This window comes from Amblyomma americanum, chromosome 1 (genome assembly GCF_052857255.1).
Source record: "Amblyomma americanum isolate KBUSLIRL-KWMA chromosome 1, ASM5285725v1, whole genome shotgun sequence".
Lineage (NCBI taxonomy): Eukaryota > Metazoa > Arthropoda > Arachnida > Ixodida > Ixodidae > Amblyomma > Amblyomma americanum.
Window position 1 is genome coordinate 51,463,233 of NC_135497.1, and position 25,624 is coordinate 51,488,856.

The 25,624-nt window shown below is 47.7% G+C and overlaps 1 protein-coding gene across 1 annotated transcript in view; it reads left to right on the forward strand.

Annotated features, from left to right (window-relative positions):
- LOC144112808 (zinc metalloproteinase-disintegrin-like protein F1) overlaps positions 1-25,624 on the forward strand; it is a 129,894-nt gene that overhangs the window by 54,596 nt on the left and 49,674 nt on the right. The window contains exons 2-10 of the mRNA XM_077645624.1: positions 15,609-15,703; positions 15,925-16,074; positions 16,157-16,239; positions 17,365-17,468; positions 17,651-17,694; positions 17,800-17,889; positions 17,988-18,059; positions 18,307-18,476; positions 20,935-21,019. Of these exons, the coding sequence (XP_077501750.1) occupies positions 15,609-15,703; positions 15,925-16,074; positions 16,157-16,239; positions 17,365-17,468; positions 17,651-17,694; positions 17,800-17,889; positions 17,988-18,059; positions 18,307-18,476; positions 20,935-21,019 (893 nt within the window). The remainder of the gene's footprint in view (positions 1-15,608; positions 15,704-15,924; positions 16,075-16,156; positions 16,240-17,364; positions 17,469-17,650; positions 17,695-17,799; positions 17,890-17,987; positions 18,060-18,306; positions 18,477-20,934; positions 21,020-25,624) is intronic.

A 25,624-nucleotide genomic window follows, 5' to 3' on the forward strand; every position in this document is an offset into this window, starting at 1 on the left:
CACACTAAGTAAAGGAAATGCTAAGGTAATACAGAAGGCAGTTTTTACAGTCGTCAAAAATGAATACAAAACAGTTTCTTAGAAAAATGAATATCTTAAATGCTATCAAATTACAAAATGTGTAGAATAAATACAATATAGAAATCAATTTGTTACAGATAATTACATACAACCAGATGAAACAATTCAATACGGTTATGGATTTGATAAACGAGACAAAGTTTGTAGTATAACCAGTGTTAAGTAGTGGAAATATCAGAGCTATACATCACTGTGTATAACTGTGTATATTTGTGCTTTTAAATGCGACAGCACCATTGGTGGGCAAAGTCCCCGCAAGGGTGCGGGCTGGCTTCCGCCGACCATTTCGCTGCGTGGGAGGGGGCCAGAGCCGAGGGCCGAGTTCGAGCCCAGCGGTTTTCGAGAAGCGGCCCGGCTGGGAGTGATGGCGCGCCCGCGCGCGGTTTCGGGAATCGGCGTGTCCGCGCGTCGGAAGCGCCGCCATGCGCCGCTCCCGTGCGAATGATTGCGTGCGCGGACGGGCCTTCTCGGAGACAAGAGCACGGCTGCTGCGATGAGCGCAGAGCGCGGCGCGCGTGGTTTCCTCAGCGAGCAGTGAGATCGCACTGCGGCCTTAATTGTCGGGCGTGTTTCGTCCTGTGTTCGACCTTCCATCTTGTCTGCTGCTTGACGCCAGCGACCGAAACGTGTGTTTTTAGGTGTAAAAACTGCACTTAACGGGAGAGCTTAGAAAAGTTTTCATTTCAGCTCGGCTGTTACATGTGGGTGTAGTTAGAGTGCAGCGGGCTGCAATAATCTAGGAGTCGACCTCCCTGCAGAGCGATAGTTCCTTTGCCACGGTGGCCTGGCCTGTTGGAGCATCAATATAGTACGGAATGCCGCTCCTCTTTCCTGAACGCCCCTGTCGTGCGTTGCTGCCGCGATAAAGTGGTTAAGCGCAGCTCTGGCTGCCGAGATGCTGCTCGCCACTTGCATGCAGGGCTTGCAGTAGGTAGAAGTCTAAAGCACTGCACCCCGCTGGACGGGCAGCGCCGCCATGCGTGGGGAAGGCTTTTTTGCTTTGCACGGATGCTGACTTCGAGATTTTCGCTACCCGTCTATTGGCCTTACATCCATCTTAACCTCACTTTCGCTGCTAACAGCTGTAGTCACAAAATGATGCTGTGCTGGCGAACTCAAGGTTGTTCAAACCACCCAGGTTTCCAGTATGGCAGTGTCATGTCGTCCTGGCATAAGTTTTCGCAGATATCTCCGCCGTGGGAATGCAGTTTCTTATGCACATGGAGAGAGAAGCTTCCGGGCAACCTTGCTTCGCCAGCGACCTCTTTGCCAAGGTAGTGTTGCAGGCAGCCACCTGACGTACTTCGATTGCATTTTATTCTTCATATTTCAAAACTTTAGATTGGCAAAATATCGGTTCCAAAGTTGTGAAGCGTCGGAAGATATCACCAGCGACGTCATTATTTTAACGCAGGAATGCATTTAACGGCTACCTTTGCGCGTCTTTGTCCGCAAAATCTGTCCCTCTAGTCTCCATCCGTTCACCTAGAGTCCTCCTTTGAGACCTGCACAAGGCGCTGCCGGAAGGAGGTTAAAAAAAAAAAATCCTGTTTCCTGTAGACGTTTCCACTTCGAGTTATTGATCAATTCGCTCTCGCTATGCCATAAGCGTGCCGTACCGGTTAGCTCAGTTGGTAGAGTGACTGCTCCGGTGAAGCGGTGGTCCCGGGTTCGAACCCTGGACCAAGGAGAATTTTTCTTTAACTCCGAAGTTTCTGAGAAAGCTGTATAGCTTTCCTTTCCAGCCGTATGGCTGCGCTCGGGTGGATGCCAATGAGTAATTACTCCCCTATTACGAATCTACTCCACCGTCGGGGATTCCCCTAAAGCATTTGGCCAACCTGTATGCGTTATAGACTCACGCATATTGTCGATTTGAGCGGAGCGAAATACGCAGGTTTTTTAGATTATCACCTACAATAAAACGTTGCATATACGCGGTATCTGAAATGAAATTGTTGTAACGCAAGGCAGCGGCACACAAAAAGCGCCGTGAGGGCGCCAGATAGCGCCACGTGCCGGCGAGGTGGGCGCTCGCCTGCCGCGTTGGGACCAATTAGCGCGCGCGCGGCGCGAAAGTTTTTATCACCCGGCGCCTGAGATGGAGCGACCGATATGACTCGCCTCTGAACATTTCACTCGCTAACCGTACTGATATGACCCGGCACAATGGCGTCGACATCGGCGGAACCTTCCACAAAGGCAGCTGCCGAGCGCCGAGAACACGGATCGCTTTCGGAGTCGACAGGCGAGATCTTTAACCACGGAAGGGGACAGACAGATATGATCGCCTAAGGGAGCGCCGAGCGAGGACTTTGACAGCAGGCGAGGAACGTGAGCAAGAACGCCTTATGAGGCAACTGGCGTGTACATTGAACACACGAGAGCAACGTGAACAAGAATGCCTTCGCAAGCAACAAGAGATGAGCGCCAGGACCAACAAACATGCTCTTATACTTGCCGTCCTGGGCGACAGCACAAAACACGTACGCATGAATGAAAGTACATTTTCCCAAAAACCGTTCTTTCCTTATGGCAACGAAACACAGATCAGTAAGCATGCATTCCTGCATTGGGGGTTGTCTATAGGCGTAGCGCGGATTACAACGTTGCTTTCTTTTTTGTAGTGATAGCTACATTACGGTAGCATTTCGAGCCTTCAGCGTGGCTGCGCCGCCACGTTGTCACGTGGTGCGGAGCAGCTGCCGGCGCCGTGGCTGATCACGTGGTTCGTCACGTGACCAAGTACCCCTCGGCCAACCGTAGCTGTCGCGTCACTCCTGGTTTAACCAGAGCTAAACCACCGCCAATTTTTTTCCTGGTCGCCCGCGCTCGGAACAAAGTTAGCGATAACCACCGGCTACTTGCGCGTCTCCTGTGAAAATCCCTTGCATTGTCTGCTCGTCATGGTAAATCCAAGATGGCGCATCTGCAGAAACCGGCGTCACTGTCAGCAGACGCTGGTGACCGCGGTGTCTGGTGTCGTGGTGCCGGTCGTCATAGGGCCTGAGACGAGAGTAGCGAAGGCTAGCGAAGCGTTGAGGAATCACGGAGGCGAGGCGCTCTCTTAGTAGAAGCGGAATGAATTTCTTTACATGTCGGCGGAGGCAACCACGGTTTCTCACGCTGCGAAACCAGACTAGTGCTCGCGTAATGTCCGTTGGTCTTGGCGTGCACCTGTAGGCCGCCGTGTCTGCATGTTTATTTCAACCGGCGGGTTAGGGTAGACAGAGCCCCGTGCGGAGCCGGCGATGCTTTCGCCATTCTTTCGCCGCCGCGCCTTGGGTAGACCGCCGTTTCAAGGGTGGCCTCCTGTATAGCTTCTGCCGCATTCGGGTATCCGATACGACGCGAACTGGTGCACATCAGTGTACGGTCACGCGCGAGGTCAGCCCCCTCTTGAGGCGTGCTTGTTGCAAGGCCAGGGCTGCGATCCGCTTCTAAAGCTCTTCAAGGTGCCCTTGTCATCAAGGAGACCTCCAGAGTCGCACGCTCGGTGCAGTGCGCGAAAAAAGAAAGAAAACTCTATGCGCTGAGGCCGCTCTACACGGCACTGCTGAGCACTGCGAAGCCATACGTTGATGTATGCGACTTTCCTAGAAATTGCGTACTTTGTTTTTCTTTTTCTTTATTTTTTTCATACTTTACAGCCTCCTGCTTGAAACTTGACGCCTCACCTGTGGTTTAGAAATGTTCACGTTAAGAAGTGCTTTAGTTGACCGCCAAGGATCCCTCTCGAGTTTATCGCGAAACGAGCCATGGCTGCGCTCGGCGAATATTTATTTACATCTTTAGTTGACTCCGCCACGTGACTGTGGGTGATGCCTTCGTCGCACTGACTGCCGGCATCTTTGTCGGTCGAGCGCGCCTGCGCCATTCCCGCGTGCGCTCCTTGTGGTCTCGTCGGCTGAGCCGAGCGACCACACCTGCCCGGAATGCGCGGTCAGTTGGCGCGACATACGCATTGCGCTGTTTACGGCTTTGGCGGCCGCCTTCGGAAAGGTCACCGCGGCAGCTTCTTCCTGGTGCCCGCCTCCGCGTTGTCTGCCCCCTTGTTTCGTAACGGCAGATTGCGTGGGCGAAGCTGGGAGGCGTGGCCGTGGGTTAGAAACAGAGCCGTCGGTTCGGTTGGCGAGAATAACACCAAAGATGCAAAGTTTGCGCGCGTCCCAAGTTGGTGCCAAGAGTTTGGAGGCCGTGGCCACGGAGGAAGACTAAAAGGAGTGGAAATTCCGCCGTGTGCGGCGACCAGAAAAAGTCACAAGCCCGCGGCGCCACTATCCTGCTGGCGGCCTGGAAAGAAACTACTGAAATACAAAGTCACGGCGTGCCCGCTGAAGAAAACACCCGTGTCGTCTGCTTTGAGCGCCCGCCGCCGGAGCCGCCTGCCCGGGCGCTGCATTTCTTTTTTCCTGCTGCTTCTACGAAACGCCGCAAGGCACCGCCACTGCATGCGGCCCCGTCGGCGCATACAATTGTGACTTTATCTGGTCGCCTGCGCTCGCTCGCGCAGACGGGAGTTTTCACCTCTTGTGTAGTCTTGCTCCGTGGCTTTTCAAGCTTGCCTCGCTGCTCTTGGAAGCTGTACTATAGCGTGGCCAGGCCGACACTTTTTCCTGCATTTGTCTTTCGTAGCGGTTCCCATTTAAGGTAGATTATTACTTTTGCTTTTCCTCGTGTTAAAGTATGGCGCGACGTTGCTCTGCCGCTTCGGCGCATCAGTCAGCAGTGAGCATCTGGAGGCTGCGGGCGCACGGAAAGTCGCGCAAATGCATCCGGTTTTGCTGCCGTTCCTGGCGCCCGAATTCTACCGCCCCCTTTTTTTCCTTCCAACCGGGCTCTGAACTCCATGGCAGAGCTTGGCTTCTTATTAGACCGCTGGCAAGCTAGCTCTGAGCACTACAGATTGTTGTGCGTGCGAAACTATCTACGCAGGCTTTCTTTCCACGGCGATTCAGGCTGCGAACGGGCAACGGAAGTCGGGCGCGCGGTCTCGAAGAGGGAAGAATCCGAGCGCCTGGCCTGATAAGTCTTGACAGTCTTCACCCGCTCGTCTGGAGCGGATAAATGCTTAAATTATATAAACGTGCGAAAGCTGAATTGCATGAACTTTGACTTGTCTTGTTGCTTTACTGTTGGCTTATCATGCTGTTTATGTCGTAAATGATAGGGTGTTTAAGGTATTTAGGCCGATTAAATCAGTTGAGGCAACACCGCCTCAAACGCAACCGCATAAGACACGACACGAGCAGCGCGCGTCCATCGCCGCCACGCGGTTGCTCGCGTGATTCCGGCATCGATGGCTGTCGCGCGTCCTGAGCGGGGACGGTAGGAGCGCACCGGCGACGCAGTGTGGGCGCGATTATCGGCCAGGCTTGGTCGCTAAGAGTTTTAAGCGATGTTGTGGGATGGCGTCACTGTCGACACTGATGTCACAAACCCACAGACATCGCAAGATATTGCTCGGGGTTTACCCATCGAAATAGTTCTGTCAGAACATGGGCAGCTGATGTCTTTTTTTTTCCCCCGGCTTTCATTTTTCACACTTCAAATCTGTGCTCCGTATGACGTCACTGCCGTGAGCGCATTCGTTCGCGACTCGTGGGATACCCGCTGCTCCGAAACACTTGGCATCGTGACGGCCCGTAGTTCTGTTAATTAACGCCAGGCGTTAATGTGCGTGCAGTGGACGTGGAAACGCGCCAACTTCGCCGCCGAATGCGCGTTGCGCATCCGGCTGAGTGGCGCGGCAACAAAGCGCGAACGACCCGTCGCTAATTGCGCCCAGTTCTTCATCGTTTGCACTTTTGCTTTCTGCGGCTCGTTAAAGAGCGTACTTAGACGATCTAGTCGCGTCGTGCCGCGTGTCGGCATTGTGGTAATTATTGTTATCGGTGCCGGTAGCACCAAGAAGCAACTGTGGCATCTTACGCGTGGCATGCAGCGTGGGCGCAATTTTCGCGTCGAGATTTCACCCAGCTTCAAACGTTACTCGGGCCGTACGGAACAAAAAGCGGATGCGACTGAATCGAGTACCGCTGTCGTGTGGTTCGAAACAAGGTCGCCGGCCCTGCGTGCGGCCTCGAGCGTCTGACGCGCGCGCGGGAATTCACCTCTTCGCTTTCGCAGAGAGTGCACCGCGCTGTCTTCCGCTTTTTGTGCTGCTAGTCTTGGCTGCGTGTACGTGTTCGCTGTGGAAGACGTTGCCGCTGCCCGCCGTGTCGTCGCTTACTGTGCGGGCAGCTTCAGCGTCTGCTTGTTCCCGTCCGACGATCGTCGCCCGTCGCGTGCCGACTTCGTGCGCTGCGCTCGCCCCTTTCTCTGCACGGAGCTCGTCTGCCTGTCGTGTCAGCGCTCGGATGTGGCGTGCCCGATCGAGTCTCGTCTGCGCGGCCGATTGCGCATGCGCGGCTTTGCGCGCGCTCATCCCGACAGGGGAGAAACATCGTGTATCCATTACCGGAGGCGCGCGGCTGCTTGAAAGCGGAAGGGAATCTAGGTTGCGCGTTTTTTCGGCGTTCCTCGCTTTGGAGCCGTCGGCGGCGGCTCCGCGCGGGCCGCCAAAAGTCCTTCCGTCGGCTGCGTCTCCGGTGTCGTCGCGTGCGCACTTGTCGCCTTGCGCAAGCTTGACTGCGCGGCTGGTGCGTCTTGCGCCACTTGTTGACGTTGTAATGACTTCGGGCCGACCGCGTGCGCCAGCCTCGTCTCTCACTGACGCACTCTTTCTCGTCTCGCTGGCCGCCCACTATTTTGCGTTTGTTTGGTCTGGCTTTAGCGTGCACGGCGCGCGTCCTCTTGTTTTATCGTCCTATCTGGCCGCTTTTTTTTTTTCTTGGGAACTGTAGATGCGGTCCAGTACTATCTGTGCTTGTGAAGTGCATGCACTGAGCCTGGGGCACTTGGCGTTGTGAATTTCGCTACCGTGTCGCACGGTTCCAGTTGAGAGGGTAATGAAAGAGGAAGGCACCTGGGCAGCTCAATAAGGAGCGTAGAGCAAATTCAGTAAGCTATGCGACTGGCTGGTTTCGTTTCGCGACCACAGGCGCAACTTCTAAGACGCAATGATAGTTACTTCAACAGATACGCACCAAGTTTTGATATGAACCCGAGAACAAAGGAGCGTAATTTTTGCGTCATATCTTTGTGACACGCGCTGCTACCTCATGCTTTTGTCTGAGGTGGTCAGAGTCCGGTCTTTTGCAAAACTACCGCCATCACTGAGTCGTAGCAACCCGGCAAGGCTGTAGTACGGGATGAGGGGAACTACGACCAAGCTGTTCATTTTGTGGCTTATTTATCTGTTGTCTTGATATTGTTCTGAAAGTCGGCAACGGGCCACTTTAGTGCGTTGAATGCCGCCTCGCTAATTTTTATTGCTGCAGCTGCCCAACCAGCGGGACCACGTCCAACCCTGTGGTTTGTGGCCAATCGATGTTCTGCTTTGCTTGTCTTCAGACGCGCATAAAATTATGCGGCTGTCCATTACGAGAAGCTGCTCGGTTCTCTCTTTTTGTCGCCCGTGTACTTTAAAACCGGCTCGCGGGAGCCTCAGACGACAGTCTCCATGGTAGTCCAAGTCGATAAGTGCGGCGTTGTGCAGGTTTTCGGTTTTCGTGCAACTTGCAACTTGTTTGGTTGCGTTTGGTTTGATCAGCGTTCAGCTGAAGAACGTTTTGTTCATCTGATCTAACAATAATAATTGTTTTTTTTTTTGGGGGGGGGGGGAGGAAATGGCGCAGTATCTGTCTCATATATCGTTGGACACCTGAACCGCGCCGTTAGGGAAGGGATAAGGGAGGGAGGGAAAGAAGAAAGGAAGAAGGAGGTCCCGTAGTGGAGGGCTCCGGAGTAATTTCGACCACCTGGGGATCTTTAACGTGCACTGACATCGCACGGCACACGGGCGCCTTAGCGTTTTTCCTCCATAAAAACGCAGCCGCCGCGGTCGGGTTCGAACCCGGGAACTCCGGATCAGTAGTCGAGCGCCCTAACCACTGGGCCACCGCGGCGGGTCTCATCTGATCTCCCGATGAAAAAAAAAAACTGTGCCGCAGTTACTGGGCTTGTTCTGGAATAAATCCTAAATAAACCTTTTCTACGCTTTCCTGCATTTACCATCATTCGTATCGTTAGCCTGCCGTTCATTTAGTCAAGAAAATTAAGAATTTTAGAGCGTCAGAAAATAAAAATCAAAAGCAGAAGCAAAACGCTAAGGCGCCCGTGTGCTGTGCGATGTCAGTGCACGTTAAAGATCCCCAGGTGGTCGAAGTTATTCCGGAGCCCTCCACTACGGCACCTCTCTCTTCCTTTCTTCTTTTACTCTCCTTTATCCCTTACCTTACGGCGCGGTTCAGGTGTCCAACGATATATGAGACAAATACTGCGCCATTTCATTTCCCCCAAAACCAATTATTATTATTATTATTATTATTATTATTATTATTATTATTATTATTATTATTATTATTATTATTATTATTATTATTATTATTAAAAGCAGAAGCCGAACGAAAGGAGCGCTTCCTGTGCAACACTCGGCGTGGCACAACCTTCTAGAAGTCGGAGCCGTGGCTGTCGCTTTCTCCGCGTCTGGTTTGCTATCGCGCAACGGATTCGTTGTTATCGCTTGCGACGATAATTGGTTGCAACAAACGCGGAAAAGCTCCATCTGTGCGCCGCGAAAAACTTGGGCGTAGGGATGCAAGACAGCGGCGGCTTGTTTTTTTTTTTTTTTTTTGAAGCGCTTCACGCGTACTCCGTTTATTCCTTCGTTTTTTTTTGTGTGTGTGTGTCAGGAGGGGATGCAAACGAGTCGCAGGATCGTACTTGGCCATAGGATCATGCGACGTGAAATGAAGTGGCAAAGCCGAGGGAGGGCAATGTGCAAGCCAGCAAATCGGGATCTTTTGCCTGCACATCGGGAGCTCTGTCCGCGACACGCGGTGGACTGCACTATGGGGAGGGAACCTGCGCTGCCAAGATGGCACTGCAATTCTTCCATTCGGTGGCTCAAAACTGCTTTTGTCAGCCGCTTGGGGCGCTGCAAACGCGAGAACACATTCTGCGCGATTAGATACCCGCGTTTGGCTGACAGCATTCATCGCCTAGCTTCTCTCGGCCTAGCCCAGATAGCTGACGCACGGCACGTGCGCCTTCGACAGAGCGCGGAGGCTCACGCCAATAAGCGCCTGAAGGTGGCGCGGAAAAGTACTAGGAGTGCTACCCAAAACTGTTTGCTCTTCTCGCTAGGCAGTGTGTTATGGCGCTGCGATCGGCAGCGCAAACTTCAGCGCAAGTTCCCCATACAGCAGAACTAAGGGGCTCCGTCCGTGGCTTAGGTTTCTGTGCTCTTTTGATCGGTGTATCATTTAAGGAGCAATTTCCACCATCAGCGCTGCAAAAACAAAAAGCCTTCAGGGGCGTTGTTTATGTTGGTGCGTCCTTGTTGCAGTTTGAAGCGAGGTTTGGGGATTTCTGGCTTTTGCTCGCACACGGGTTTCGTCCTCTGAATGGGGAGAATGCGTTTGCGGAAGTTCATGCCGGTGTTTTGTCTGCTTCGAGAATCCACCGCAGCGTAGTACGCGAAGTGCGCGACAGACGAGTGAATCGCGCGTCTGCGGAGTAGCGTTCACGGGCGCCGGCCGGCAGTCAAGGAAGATCCTGCGTTCAATCGAGAGGCCGATGGACCGGCGTTCTTTTGGGCAAGCGGCGAGTCCTGCGTGGAGTCCCTTCTGGCTCGGAGGTTGCGGAGAAGCGCCGAAATAAACCACAGGAGAGAGAGAGAGAAGAAAGAGATAGAAAAAAAAATTCCTGGAAAAACGGAAACGAGGAAGCGTGAAAGCGCGGTGTAGCGGCTGATCGTGACACGCGCTCTATACGCGTGGCCCGGACTGTGGAGCCGGATAGCTGTGTTGCGCGAGTGCGCGCCGAGATGCTACTGTGTAAGTGCCCGGTCACGTAGTGAGCGTTATCGGATGATTGCGTTGCCCAGGTTGGCTACGCTTGTGCTGGGAGTATATTTCCGTTGCTTTTTGTTCTTTTTTTTTTCCGTCGCTGTCGTTGCGCTTTCCTGCGTTGCGTCCGTGCTCCGGCTGGCCGCTAATCTGGCGCTGTCGACAGCCTCCCATTGTGGAGAAGTGAAAGCGAGGCTGAGGTGAAGAAAGTGGCGCCACTTCAGGCAACCAACGTTCGCCGGTTGAATGGGAGCGAACGGATTCTACGCAACCGGGTCAGGAGAGGGGAAATTAACGAGGCAAACACCGCGAACGCTGCGAAAGAACTGATCGGGCGTTTGTCGTCTGGCCACTAAAAAATGTAACGTCAGGTTGCAACGCCACACCTCCGCACGCTTTCCTTATACGCGGATATTTGTGTATAGGTCGGTAGGTGCATCATCGGCAAAACGGCCGTAACGCCATCGCATGCGTAGCGGCGAGGACCTTAATGTTAACATTTTTAGCCCTTCTCGCTTAGCGCGTCCTTTTCTCCTTTTTTTTTTATTTCCTGCATCTCCCTCAAAGCCTACTTGTTTGTAGCGGTACGAGGGTAAATAAACGATCTTGGCGTCAGTGAACAAGAGTCTCTTTGTTCGTGGTTTCTGGAGGATTTAGAAACGGGAGGTGAAAGCAGTGTGTTGATACTGCAGGCAGTGCAATAAATAATGGGTAACCAGACATCGTGAAAGGCTGGGCATCCCATCGTAGAGATCTATCCTGCGGCCGTACCGGGCGACCTGCTTCCGCGAAGGCGGCTTCGTGGTGCGCGTTCATGCGCTGCAGTGAAGCGTCATGACCACGCTGCATAGATTCCAACCGTGAATACGGGGGCGCTAGTAATACGTAACAAAATGACTTAGTTCTGGTAGGTTACGTAACGCCACCGTTGCAGATTACAATTACCTGCGCAGAAGTTTTTTTGATATGAATATTGTGGAACCACGTTCGCGAAGTATGTTTTGCTGAGGGAAGCTGTGCTCTGACTCGACGGTTGTTGCTCAGTTCTCTAGTTCGCACTCGCCCATCATACAGCGTCTAACGACTGTCCGTCGCCTACGCGTCATAGTTCAGCGTATTCAGGGCCGTCAGAGTATTTGCTGTATATTATGTATATGAAAAAAAACTCAAGAGGAGCGCGCACGATTTCCCGCGCTGAAATGTCCCATCCTCTGGCCTGTATCCTGCTACCCGCGCGACCATCGAAAATAACTACAGAAAGAGCTGTTGACGGACACACTTAAAGAAGTGCGAACAAGAAAAGCACCGCGTCTCTTGAACCCGTCAAACGCGAAATATGCGAGCGGCGACCATTCCCCGATGCCTTTCCTGCCGCCACTGCTAGGACTACCCATTCAGTACGCACATTACGGGGGCGTGCCCGCGCACAAGACCGGCAATACTCGACACCCTTTGCCACCTGTCCCGAAACTTGCACCCTTCCTTTCGGAAAAGATGACTCTCCCCACCAACAAGGCAACTCCAGTGCCTCTTGCTGCCGCTCGTGCTTCATCGCGCTTACTGGGCGTAGGTAGCTCTGTGGTGTACGTACACTATACGTGGACGCTGCACTGCGTGTCGGGTACACTTCTCTCGCGCTTTTTCCTCTGGCGCGAACTGCAGTTGCAGAGCCTATGCTGTTAAAATTCCCAGAACGAAGGTTTTTTCGCGTTGTAGTGGCATTACGAGTTAAATTTAGCATTTGCAGCTGGCTAATGCTGGCTGCAGACATCACTCGTGCTCGCTGAGCCTCTGGTGAGAGTTCGGTGTCGGAGCGATGACAACAGGAAGTGCGTCTTTTTAACGTTTGTTTTGCGGCTGTCTTCATCACGGGTTCTGTGATATATTATACACGGTGTTTCGCCTGATTTTTAAAAATAGGCTTTTTGAATTAGAAGAGCGCTTTTTTTTTGTCGTCCTAGCGTTGTCAGCGGTGTACTACATCGGAATGCAGCGAAGACGTGCTGACTAGCAGGCTGGTTAATTAATATTGAATAGTTAACTTTTAGGCTCCTTAAACTATTGAGAGGCGTGAAGCCCACCGTAAATAATATCCGTATCAGTTTTTATAATTTCGAAAACGCAGTTACCCTCGGCGCTGTGGCCCAGGCAATTTTGGCTACTCCGACGAGTTACGTGCACTGGAGAGGTTGCTTTGCCTGCAAGCTTCTCGAAAGCGCACGCATTTTCTTATCTATTCAATATTAGTTAACCAGCCTGCGAGTTAGCACGCTATAGCTCTATTCTGATGTACTGCACCGCTGAAAACGCAAAGCCGAAAAAAGCGCTCTCCTAACTCAAAAAAGCCTATTTTTTTAAAGAATTGTGCGAAGTCTCATGGTGAAACGCGTATGGTGTGGTGGAAGCACACTTTCGGAATTCCGCGTGAGGCCTCTGTGCGCAGATAGTTACAGCGCGCAGCTCAAGTTCGTGAGCTGCAAAATGCTTGTTTCCGCTGTCTCCATCGTTACGTCTGGCGCCTGTGTCATTTACTGGCCCATCTTTCAGCGTGGGCTCGTACCCAACTGTACGCTTTGCGGCCTTGCAGTTTGTGGGTTCCCTGGTTGCCGTGGTGGCGACGTTTCTTCCACTTCGGTGCTCGAAAAAACAAAAAAAAAACAAAAGCAGGCGCCTTCTAATGTTTGTGCTAGAAATGGCGACTGGCTTTTTGTTGTTTTGCTGTTTGCTTTAATGTTCCCCTCCTGTAGTCAGCGCCGAGTACGTACCTCCCCCTCAACCCAAGTGCCTGCAGATGTGCGCATGTTTACCCTCGGCTTGTGTATACGTGTGGAATAAGTGCACTAAAAACCGGCCCTGGTTCAACGGTCTTATGGGGGGGGGGGGGGGGGGGGGGTTCCTGGTTTTGTAGCCGCCGCGACCGCCTCCCAGGTGCCAAGACGTTTTTTTTTTTTTAGTGATTGTAAATAACGAAATGAAAACAGGGATCTGGCAGAAAGTCAGCTGTGCTCACCCCTGCTCCCCCCGCGCCAGCTCTTCCATACGCTTGTGTCTCTAGACGGTCGTCTGTCATTTCTTTGGATTTGATGCTTTCTTTTCTCCCGCCTTCTGGGGCCTGTCAGTGGCGAGCTCAAAGCTCACGGGCGCCCGCGTGTTCTGGTTTTGTGGGCGCTCGCGCTGTAAGACACACTTAAACTTGAACCCTGCACATATATAGCTACGGCGTCCCAGCCTTCCGCTGACTGGTAAAACCGCTCGCACGTACGTTATCCCTTTAGTTTTTCGTTAAACCGCATGTTGAAAGGGACCAAGCTACTTCCTGCTTACTTTTATATCTGGGCTTTTCCAGAACAGAACTTCACCTGCAAGGATGAGCTGCAGGCGTGCAACACCCTAGCCGTGGCTACGCGACCTTTGCCCCCGATGCTTGAAACGCGTACGCGGATGTTTATTATTGCGTGGAAAACTGCTAGCCGATATTTCATGCACCATTATCTGACATGGCGACCAGAGGCCTGTTTACGATCAATTTGCGCGTCTGGCTGTCGTCAGAGTGCGGCCGCTGGAGGTCGAACCTGCGACCTCGGATAACGGGCGAACGCTGTGGTTAGCAGAGCGCCGCAGAGTTGTCGTAGCGGGTCAAAACCAAGGCTGTTGTCATTGACATTTCGCATGGCCACCGCATGCTCATTGTGTTCAGGTGGTGGAGCCACTGAAGCGCGCTTGTCGAAGACCCGTTCGCCTTGTTTTTTTCTGCTTTGCCAACGTTGGCGCTAGCTGAGGCGGCGTGCCTCGTAGCAGCAGCAGCAGCAGCAGCACAACGGTATTGTGATCGATTCCGTGCGGCGCGCGGGCGCGGAGCGGAAGGGGCGAGTTTGCGTAGCGCATGGCTGCTGCGGTGGTGGGGCATTGTTCTCTGGCACGGGCACACTGCTCGCGGGAGCGATAATGGCCTTTTGTCCCGTACGGTCGTGGCTGGGGCAGCGTCGCGTCCACGTTCAGCGCCAGCTTTCAAGCTGGCTCGCGCATCGATGCTTTTCGCGTCGGGGCTTTCGCTTCCCAAGCCGGCTTAATTGTCACTCGTTTATGACGCCGTGGCGGCAGCTTTTGTTATTCGAACTGCTTGTGCCGCGCAGAGACGGCAGACGCGCGCTGTTGGTGATGAGCACTGTCTAATTCCTTTATTGCGAATAGTGGATATGCTTTATGGCCAACCATATTTAACCGTACACGGGAAGAGACATTTAATGCGAAAGCCAAGCATTTTCCAAATTTACTTCTTGAATGAATTCCCCATTGGTTTAGCAATTTTCTTCACGCTTTTTGTGCGTGTCTTGGCTGTGTATCTGGTGCCTACTGCGGATGGTCACCATTTCTCGATCTAAATATTTGCACACCCAACCTTTAGCAAAACCTTTAGCAACATCAAAAAACAAAACAGAAAGGGAGGTAGGTCATTGAGGCCTACTTTATTGCTAAGGCAGGGGACAGGTGCATAAGCACGCCCTCAATTTCACTGCACGAGAAAGAAATGCATTTCCTTGACCATGCCTAAAGATTCCTGATTTTGCATGTTTGCCTGCCACTTCCCGTTTGCTCATGTAGTTTTCTTATGTTAGCCGGTGCGCATTCTTCTCCTCAGGTTTTTGGTGCGGCTCATAAGTGGTAATCGTCCAAATTGTGTATTACATGTGGACTGTTTTTTACCTCTTACCTTCTTGGCGTTGACAAGTTTTCTTGCTCCACTTTAGGCTGTATTCGTTTGTTTTTAGTTGTTTGTGGCATCCGTAGGGTTGTATGACGTTTTATCTGATTTTAGATTTCTGACTTTGCTTTTGCTTCGCTTGCTTGGGCCCTTTTATAGGCTCGCTCGTTGTGGCTGTTAAAGGGTTCTTGACACCGCCCTTTGGCCACGATGTTGTTTGGCACGTGTGTTTTCCTTGGTTTTTTGCTGGTTAAAGTGCTTTTTGATACGTTCACTTCATTAAGTTTCACGCCCTTTTTCATTTTTTGATGGTTTTCTTTCTTTCTGGTTCATACATGTGTTGGCCGCCCCTTGATGACTGTGGATTAGGTTGTAATCTTTGGCCCCCTGACTGTCACGTGGTTTTTTGGCTTGTATTGTGCTGGGTGTTCCTCGACAATAAAGAGTTGTTAGTCAGCGCCTGTCCTGTCGTCAGTGTTTTTCTTCTCGTGTCCCCGTCTGTTTCCGCGCTGGTCATTTCAAATCATGTCCAACCAACTCGCCCAAATGGCAATTTTGATTTAGCAAAGCAGCTGCTCAGTCCCAGTGGACATTAAAATTCCCATGGACATCCTAGGGACGTTGAGGACGTGAGGAAGTTCCAGTGCCAATTGAGGTCAAACGTTCATGCTCTTTCAAAGTTCATGATCCTGTTTGTCTGGCACAATTGAATTTATCGTGCCAACCCTTGAATGTTTTTTTCCCCCCAAATAATGTATGTTGCCATTGACAGCAGAAATGTACAACATAATTTTACTCAAAGACTACATTAAGTGGTTTGAGATGGAAACTTTCATTATTTTTAATTTTTTCTTTTTTATTTTGTATTCCAGGTGCCCGGCAAGATTTCCTTAGGTATGAGCGAGTACATCCCAAAGTTTTTAGTCATGGGCGAAGACGTCGGGACGTCTTGAGCCTAAAAAATACTGTAAGTGTTTGAAGCATTTTTTTCAATGGTCATTTGTGTATTAACAACTTCGGCTGTTAGCTAGCTTCTTTGTAGCAAGTGTGCTGTTCATATCACAAACTTGTTCTAATTGCATGAAAGTCTGTATGGGATTTAATTTAGGCTGTGAGTAGATTAGGAAGGAAGGAAGGTAGGGAATATGATTTAATTGATTAATGGTAAGGTTCAATTACTCTTTTCAGACTCATCAAGATGTTCTGCAAGTTTCATTCAAGGCATTTGGTCAGCCTTACACTCTAGACTTGCGAATGAAGAAAGACTTGTTGCCATTAAATTATTTTGAAAAGCACCATGAAAACAGTAGTCACGTCATAGATCATCCTATGAAGAGGGTAAGTTGCTTCATTGTAGCACTTATATATAGGTTCTTGTGTTATTTGTTTATGTTGTTATGCTATTCTTTTTTCCACATAGACCAACAAGCACTGCTATTATCACGGCACAGTTCGAGGACAGAAAAACTCTTGGGTTGCTGTTAGCACATGCAATGGACTAAGGTGAGCAGGGTTCTTTTCTTTCCACAGGGTCGTAGTGAGTACATTTGGCATTGCAAGTTGTTTACTGTTGCCTCTAAGTGGCAGTTTTATGAGGTTTAGTCTCAAGCTGCGACACATATATAGTAAATCTTTCAGGCTCTGGTGAGACAAGATAAGAGCAGTTCGATTCCAGTTTTAGGGCGCTTACTTAGTTTGTAAATCTGTATTATGGCAACTTTGGAGACCACAGCTTTATTTCAGTAGTGTAATTCATCATGCAGGTTAATGTTGTCATGTCTTGTTCAACCTGCATGGACTAAAATAGAAGAGTTTTCCTGCCGATAAATTTTCTGATGTAAATTTTCCCCACAGCTAGGCAGGGCACGGTGAAATGATCTCTTGGAATTTGTTATTACTTGATGCTGCACTGCTCATTTATTTTTAACCTCATGGAAAGAGAAGTTGGCAGTGTCATGTACCAAACCTTGTGACCCTCCTCAGTGATCTTATGGTAAGCATGCTGTGAGCACAAAAAGTTGCGTCACAGATGCTGGAGTACATGTGAAAGGGCATTAGTTTCACTTAAAAAGCTTGCAGCTTGCAAAGCATAGACAAGTTTAGGTTATTTAGCAATACATAGACAAAGCTTCTTATGTAGGTAATAAGTTATTCAAACCAGTACTTTTAGACATTAACAGGTTCACATTAAAGTTGCCAGGTAGGAAACACTGTGCCACAGAAGCACAGCTGGCAGTAATTGCTAGCTACTCTGAGCATACATCTTCTATGCTGTGCCATTAATTGCCCTTGCTCATTTTCAGTGGGCTTACCTACTTTCCCTTTTATGCTTGAGGTGGTGCAGATATTTTAGTAGTCCCAAAATAAGCAAGTGAGGGAATGCCATCAATGCTGAATATGTAAAACCTGGATTTTTTAACTGCCCTCTTACGTTGAATAATTCATGCAACATCTTGCTGCCATGGAATCATATTACTTTTTTTTTCATGTTAAAGTGCAGGGCATCATATTGACCAGCTTCTCTAGTATCAGCGTAATTGATATTGTCTGTGCAGTGCTCACTTTTCTTGGTTGAAACATGAATGCAAGTGCAATGTTGGCTCTTTTATTTCTCGTTTTTCCCTACAGTGGAGTTGTGTTTGATGGAACGGAGCTTCATTATATTCACCCTGACCTTCCTGAGCATTTGTTTTTTAAGGCATCTGATATGAAAGCGAAGACCTGGAGATGTGGTATGTATTGCTACCATGCCAGTTCTAGACTGTTCTTAAGCTTACTGATTGAGGCTATATAATTTATAGAAATGCGTGACAGTACATATAAACTTTGTGCGCAAAAACTGCATGGGCCCAAAAGCATCATTTCCAGCTCTTTATTGGAATCTTGGTTGACTCTATTTTTATTACCTGGCCAGGATTCAATGACTCACAGGACCTATGGGGCAATGCTCACAAGCGGGTAAGGTTTTTTTTTTTTTTTTTTTCAGCTGTCTTTTGCAAGATTTTTTGCCTTGTTTGAGTTGCTGACTAAAATGTTCATGTTTATTTTTCCAATCTAATTTAGGCTAAGAGGTCTGTTGTGATTCAACCCCCTTACAAAAGTAATGCAAGATCTCGCTATGTAGAGCTTTTAATTGTCAACGATAACAAAGAGGCAAGTTGTCTTATTTCAGTTTGCTGTGCTGGCCTTCACTTTTTTTTTTACATTACAGCACGGTGTATATTTATTTTGGGCTTATTATTTACTTACAGTTCATAAAGATGAAGCGGAATAAAGAAGCTGTTTTTGAGAGAAGCAAGGAAATAGCTAACATAGTCAATGCGGTGAGTTTGAAGGCTTCGTTTGCCAGTCTGTGTTGCTAGGCTAAACTTGCATGCAACTAAAAGCAGGACCGTCTCATTTCCTTGGGGAAGACAGCAGGGAATGGAGGCAGTGCACATGCGGGCTGCTATGTGGCAAAGTGAAATCTGTATTCTTTAATAGCTGCATCTTCCTTCATTGATATTACTCACCAGTTATTATGATTGGCATCTTTTTTTTACGTGGTTTAACATCTTGCTTTCGTTGCAGCTGTATGCACCATTGAATATATTTATTGCATTGGTTGGAGTTATTGTTTGGACAGAGCATGATGAGATAGTCATGTCATCGGATGGCGATGCTACATTAACCAAGTTTTTACAATATCGACGAGAGCGGCTTGCTCGAGAGCACCCAAATGACAATGCTCAGCTAATAACGTGAGTAATATGTCATACTGCATTTGATTTTTTCAGTTTGTTCTGTGCATTGGTATCTTGCCACTCATACAATCAACTAATAATGTTTTTTCATCATACCTTATTAATTGCCAGTGTTCATGAGTGTGGTGCCTAGGCATTGAAATGCCAACTCCAAGATCTTTTTGGATATTTTGAGTTGATGCTGAGATTATATTTCTCAGAGCCCCCACTTTTTTTAACAATGAATACATTTTAAAATTAAGATGAAGGTGAGGGGAGGTGGGCTGAGCGTGGCAGTGGGTAGGTGGGCAGCCCCCTTGCTAGGTGGGTGGGGTGGGGAGGCGGCTGGAGGGTGGCACTTCTGGCTGCCAGCCGGCTTTTGCATGCATTGCAGTTGGGCATTATCAGCAAAACCCTGGAGCATTTGTTGAATGGCTTAACTAGCGAGTGCAATTAATGACCTTTTTTATGAAACATCTGAAATTCCTGAAACAACCACGTTCTCTTTTTCTATTTGAACTGGACTCCCATAGCTAGGTCATGCTTGTGATACGGTAAACAGATGCTAGCTTGTGGGGCTACTGTCACTGATTTCACACTGCGGGAAATTTCAAAATGGATATAAACAGGTACAAAACACCCTACAGCTGCTTAATACGATATAAATGGCCAGGATAGGGGAAAGAAAATGCAGTAAAAGCTTCATTAAGATCCATGGACCTGTTAGAACACCCTGGAGTTGGCCTGTAAGGTTATAAACACTCAATGAAGCTCATAAAACAGGTGATATAAAAAGCCTTCTCTCAAATGCACTTTGAATTGAATCCCACTTGTAGCTGCCCATGCCACTTAGGCTGATGCATGCCTAGATGTACAGATTAACCTGGTTCTGATGAAACTGCAAACAAAGCAAAATTTTTATCATTATAGCTGCTGTTCTTCGTACATGTGGGTAGAGGACTTGGTACAAGAAAAGTGCAATCAGCTCTGTGCGAGAGACACTTGAACAGGAACAGCACGGTTATCTTTAAACACACCAGTGTGAAACTCATTCCTGGCAGAAGTGTATGTGGCCTTGACGTGCCCTCTTGTAGACGTTAAGAATAAATGTGGAATGGCTCTTTGTATAGTATTTCTGCAAGCTTTCTACAACCAGTCACTTTCTGCATGACGGAATGAACACTTGCTTGACGTATGATTCAGATACTCAAAAATTCTTTTTGTAAAAACTGCACACAGTCAGAAAATGCTTATGTCTGACCGGGGTAGAGTCAGGCTTCATACTCATTTTGTTGTTGCCTTTAAATGCTCGCATAAACAGCATCTACAAAGTTGGTTATAATAATGACCTATGAGCCATAATTTATTTATAACTATGGGTTGGACTTTTCAGTGTAAACAAAAAAACAATAAAAGTATGCCGAATTCACTTTCTTAAATTCGTTTTTAACCAAAAAAGTTGTATTTTTGGCTTTCAAGGCATAGCTAGCTGGCTGCTGACTGCGAGGTACACTCACTTGAAGTTAAAAAATGAACTAAGTAGGGAAGCCAGGGACATGATGCGATGATGGTATTGTAGGATAAACAGTGCAGTTATTCAATTTGAGGCACTGTTCCGTTAGCTTACATGCCTCTGTAGACCGGGAAGCATCATCTCCTCGACGTCTTCTAGTTAAGCACTGTTTCTTCACTCTCATCACCTGCTTAGAGCAGATAGTCGGTTAATTGGGCTAATCAAATGCATGTAGGGCATTGACACAAAACTGCGAATGGGCATCACATAAAAGTATATTTTGGCTACCGCACGCGACGATTGGGTAGCAGTTCCATCGTTGCCATCAGCACACAGATCACGGAATGCCCCGCCCTAGCGCTCAATGCAGCGTGACAACCCAACGATAACATGCCAACCTAGTTCTTAGAAGTAAACTTCCACTTTCATTTTTATCTGCTGGCCATCTCATTTAGCTTGTTACTTTCTTTATGAGGGTAGGAATTTTTTCTTCATGCATAGCTCCAAGTACTACCATTTACACGTTAATTACTGGTAAATAACCCGTTCAGGATGACAAAAATACCAAGATAGACTTTAAATGACTTTTGACCACATAGAATTGCTACGTTAAGTCACCAAGAAAAGTCAGTATTTCAGTCTTCGAAAAAATATTCGTCGAAAAAAACCAAATGCAGCATCCTGAAATAAAAACCAAAGTCAGCCGAATTTTCAAGAAATAAAAACCGAAAAGCCCAACCCCTAGTTATACCTGGGTAGCACAATGACTTCGTGGCGAGTATTCCGATGCTTTTCTGCTTATTGTGCCATACTGTTTCAATAATATTATTTTGAAAGTGTGTATTATTAGAGTAAGGATGCTTAAAGAGATGTAAAAACCTGCAGATGGCACCTTACATCTTTGTCTCTCTATCTGAATTGCTTATTTACTCATATTAATCGTCCTTTCTTTTTTACCTTCAGAGACATTGTACTAGACAGCAGTGTTGTTGGAAAGGCACTCAAGGGACCCATCTGCACATATGAATACTCTGGCGGTGTTAACAAGGTAAATCTTCCTAACTTATTTTTAGTGCGAGAGCACTAATTCAGTCGGTAGCGAAAAGGGTGTCAGTGTCACGATAAAGTCTGATAAGCTACAGGTGCGGAGTGGGATTGGTGGAGGCGGAGAGGGTTGCATGACGTGGTGGTGCACGCTTGGACAAGGAGAGGAAGGTCACGTTTGTTCTCGGCACGGCAGCTGCTGTATGAAGCGGATTACTCCCATGCTTTGCGCTCGCTTCACGTGCACTTTGTGTCGCTGTTAAACAGGTGTAGATGTAGCGGGCATCATGATTACATGGTGTAATTAAAAACACGAGTAAAACGAAGCCCTACAACATAAAGGATATTACTCAGGAGAATGCAAGGTGGACAGGAGTGCAACAAAAAGAGGGCAGCGACCGACTGGCATGCTGCTAGGAGAGAACACTGAAAACTGACTTGTTCAGCCAAAGTCGCTGCACACGTTCGGAGTGTACAGAGATGGCAGGGAGCAGTGGCTCTGTCTAATCGTTCACTGTGTCACCGCTGGCGATTGATGTTGCTACATAGGCCCCTGGGCTAGTGAAGGAGCCTGGTGAAAGGCAGGAGCAAGCATGATACAGAGGGCTGTTCAAGGTTGTAGCAGTGATAGGGGTCGTAGAGTGTAACAAAGTGGCAGCAGTGGAGGTGGGAGCAATGGCGTGATTGGTTGGAAAACAAGTGTGGCTTCTCTTCAACAGCTCCGCCAAACATGGTTACGACTGATAGGAAAACATGTATACCTAACTAGTCTTTCAGACGCGGCTTCAATCCCGGCCGCGGCGGCTGAATTTCGGTGGAGGTGAAGTTCTAGAGACCCGTGTACTGTGCAAGGTCAGTGCATGTTAAAGAACCCCATGTGGTCGAAATTTCCGGAGCCCTGCACTACAGCTTCTCTCATAGCCTGAGTCGCTTCGGGATGTTAAACACCCATAAACCATAAACCATCTTTCAGAACAAGTCCAAGATGTTTTCTGTTTGTCAAATTACTTTATCGATCACAAAACAGTGTTTGTATTGTTCATACCTGAGCACTGTCAACCCCATTTGGACATGGAAAAAGGACCGTGGAGATGCGAGGTCTTCAGACATTGTGCATGTTATAAGATGTCGAAATAACACGTTTACCAAAACTTCTCGGACAGAGTTCTTCATAGCCAGGCAGGGCTTCACAAGGGCGTAAAAGGCTATCGCACATATAGTGCATTTACAGACAGGGTTAAATCGTCAACAATTTTTGTTTTGAGCCAGCTTCAACATAACATAGGGTAATAAAAAGACAAGTCACAGTACACAGCTTGTGTCCCTTTTCATGTTTATGCTGAGTTTTCACGACGGTGACATATCAACTAGCAAAGTTCAGTAATGGATTTAAGTCCTACAGTGACAGTGCTGAGAATTTTTCGGTAGAACAGTGGGCTAGATAATTAATTGCTTCATATGTTTTTGCAGCATACCTGCAGTCTTTATTTCGTGCCTTGCAGTTTATTTTTCAAACGACTTATAATAACTGTGTGCTAGCTTGCAGTAATAGTAATAAGCCAAAGTGAAGTTGTTTGTAATGTCAGAGTATTTCTCATGCCATTGTCAGAAGCGGCATACCAATTTCCGGTCATTGTCATTCATTGTCCGAATTTAATGAAGAAATGTTAGTAGCCTTTTATTTTTAATACCTTGGGTAAAATGCTTGTCACATAGAGATGCAAGATTGAGTAGTGGCATCTTCACCATACAGATGTCTAATTGTTTGCAATGTTGTGGTAGCTGGTTTGCCTATACTATGGGAAAAAAAGATGTTTGTTTGGAACTTTACCTTTAATATGGTGCACTTTGCCCTGCCTCTTTGCCAAAAACAGCCCTTTTCTTTATGCTAGTCTCTTGTGTGCAACCAATTTATCCTGTCTGTCTAGAATATAGAAGCCACTACTTATACGCGAAATACATTTGAACATATTGTGCATTTGTGCATTTTACTGTGGTCGTAGACATTAAGATGACTCATCACTTATAGGTTTGCTTAGATGATAGGCATTGCAGACAAGTTCAGGCTGTGATTGGGTAACTGAGCTAAGGTGAGTAGCATGGCAGTTGCGCACTTGGCAAGTCTGCTGCAGTTTTAGAGCATAGCTCTTAAGCACCCATTCGTGGGTTGAGCCGTGTTGCTGCCGTCGGTGGAACTGATCCAAACCGTAAATGAATAAACAAAAATAAACATTACCGCGACTGGGATTCGAACCTGCGGCGCCGCGAACAGAACAGCTTCGCAGGCCACTGCACGAGAACACTAGGTTGTCGCCACAGCCGATCACGCCTCGGGTTAAACTGCAACACACTCTCGCACTGTGCATTGCACATCATCGCCTTCTGCCAATACTACTGCTATCGAACTAATATATGCACATTCTTGTGTGCTGTGCATTGCACATAGCAGTCTCCATCAACTAATACTACTATTGAACTGATAGCATCGCCAGACATGCCGATGCCTCAGCAAAGCAAAACAATGAGCCTACAGAGCCTGAGACACTGACAGAGCTGCACTCAAATTTCCCATTAGAGAGAATCCTAATCGTCTTTAGAATATTTAGTGTGCAAACTTCAGATTGGTGCTGCTCATTCTAATGCTTGTGAATGAAATGGAAGAGGAGGGGCCTCGATAATTTTGTTGAGGAACTGTATTCTTACTTCATTTATTTATCACAATACCCACAGTGCCTGTGGGCATTACAGCAGAAGGGAGGGGGGAAAGAAAACAAAAACCAATAAATAATGTGGGCCGCCACGGTGGCTGAGTGGTTATGGTGGTGTGTGTGCGTACACACGCGCACATGCACACGCGCACACACACATACACAAAATATGCTGCTTTACTTCAGTAGGTCTACTGATTTAGCAAATACCTCATTTGAGAGAATCGTAGCGACATTGGATGGAAGCTTGTTCCATTCACCTATGTTTTTGGGAAAATATGACATTTTAAATGCTTAAGTTTTACATGGTATTTCTCTGATATCTTATTTGCATGGTCCAGCCGTAGTGAAGTGTAATCAATCAGGCTTGTAAAAATACCTGTGTGGTTCTATACCTGTGTGAGAGAAATATTATGTAAAAGTTTGTCGAAATATTTCCTATGTTTCTGAAGTGGCTCCCAACCAAGGCTATCTTTCGCCCTCGAAGCACTGAAATTCCTGGTATGATTTGAAAAAACAAAACAAATCGCTATGATTTGAATTCATTTTAAACTGTCTACGTCACGTGCCAACCACGGATCCTACACAGCACAAGTGTAATCCAGAACAAGTCGCACATTTGATTTGTACAATGATACCTTTGCCTGAACTGGTAACTTTCTTGCATTTCTGCGCAAGAAACCTAGAACTTGGCATGCTTTACTTGTGATATGATCGATGTGTGGGCGCCAAGACAGGACAGGGGTGAAATATACACTGAGATGTTTGTGCTTTTGACCTGATAGTAGCTTAATTGAGTTTACAGTGTAACAAAAGTCATGACGTGTTCCTTTCCTCGAAAAGCACATATGAACCTTTTTTTTTTTTTAAAGTTGATAAGCATGTACCACTTGGTGCACCACTGAGTTACTTTGTTGAGGTCATTTTGTAAAACAATGCAGTTTTGCGGAATGTGAATAATTCTGTACAGAACACAGTCACAAGCAAACAACCTCATTTGTGATGAATTATCAGAGCAGATGTCATTTATGTAGATGAGGAACAAAAGCGGTCCTATATTTGATCCTTGAGGCACACCTGAGGACACATCAACTTCACGGGATGTTTTGCCGTTAAGCACCACTTTTTGTCTTCTTAAATTTAGGTATTCCTTGATCCAGTTCACAAATGTATTGTTTACATTATACTTTTCTAATTTTTCTACCAACAGAGAGTGAGGGACGACATCGAACGCCTTCTTAAAATCTAGAAACAAACAGTCAATAGAGGTACCCTTATCCAAAGAAGTCCATGCTGTTGGGGATTAAATAAATAGAGAGTGCGCGTTCATATGGCTCATAATATTAGTAAAGAGTACGTGCTCAAGTAACTTGCATGCAACGCTGGTGAGATAGGCTGGTAATTTAAAACACTACTTCGCTGTCCTCCCTTATGTACAGGGACAACATTGGCAAGTTTCCAGTCATCTGGTAAGGAAATTTCTTGTAAAGATTACGTGAAGATAACGCACAGATATTTGGATATTTTACATGGACATAAAGAAAGCAGAGCAGGTGATAAACCATCAGGGCCAGTTGCTTTAGATGCGTTCAGTGTTTTGAGAGCGACTTCTGTACCTCGCTGGTCAATTTTAATATCACTCATGGGCTCACTGACCACTGCAGCGGATTGCACCACAGTGTTATGCGCTTTAATGCGAGCAGTGTACACAGAACTGAAAAATGAGATAAAACTCTCTGCTTTTTCAACGTCATTATGGATGGTAGAACCATCGCTGACAAGGGCTGGTACTGATAATACGTCTTTACTGTTCATTTGAAAGAATTGCCACAGTTCTTTTGGTCTTTTCTGTATACACAGATGGAATGTGTCAAATAATTTATCTTTAGCTGTTTTTAATG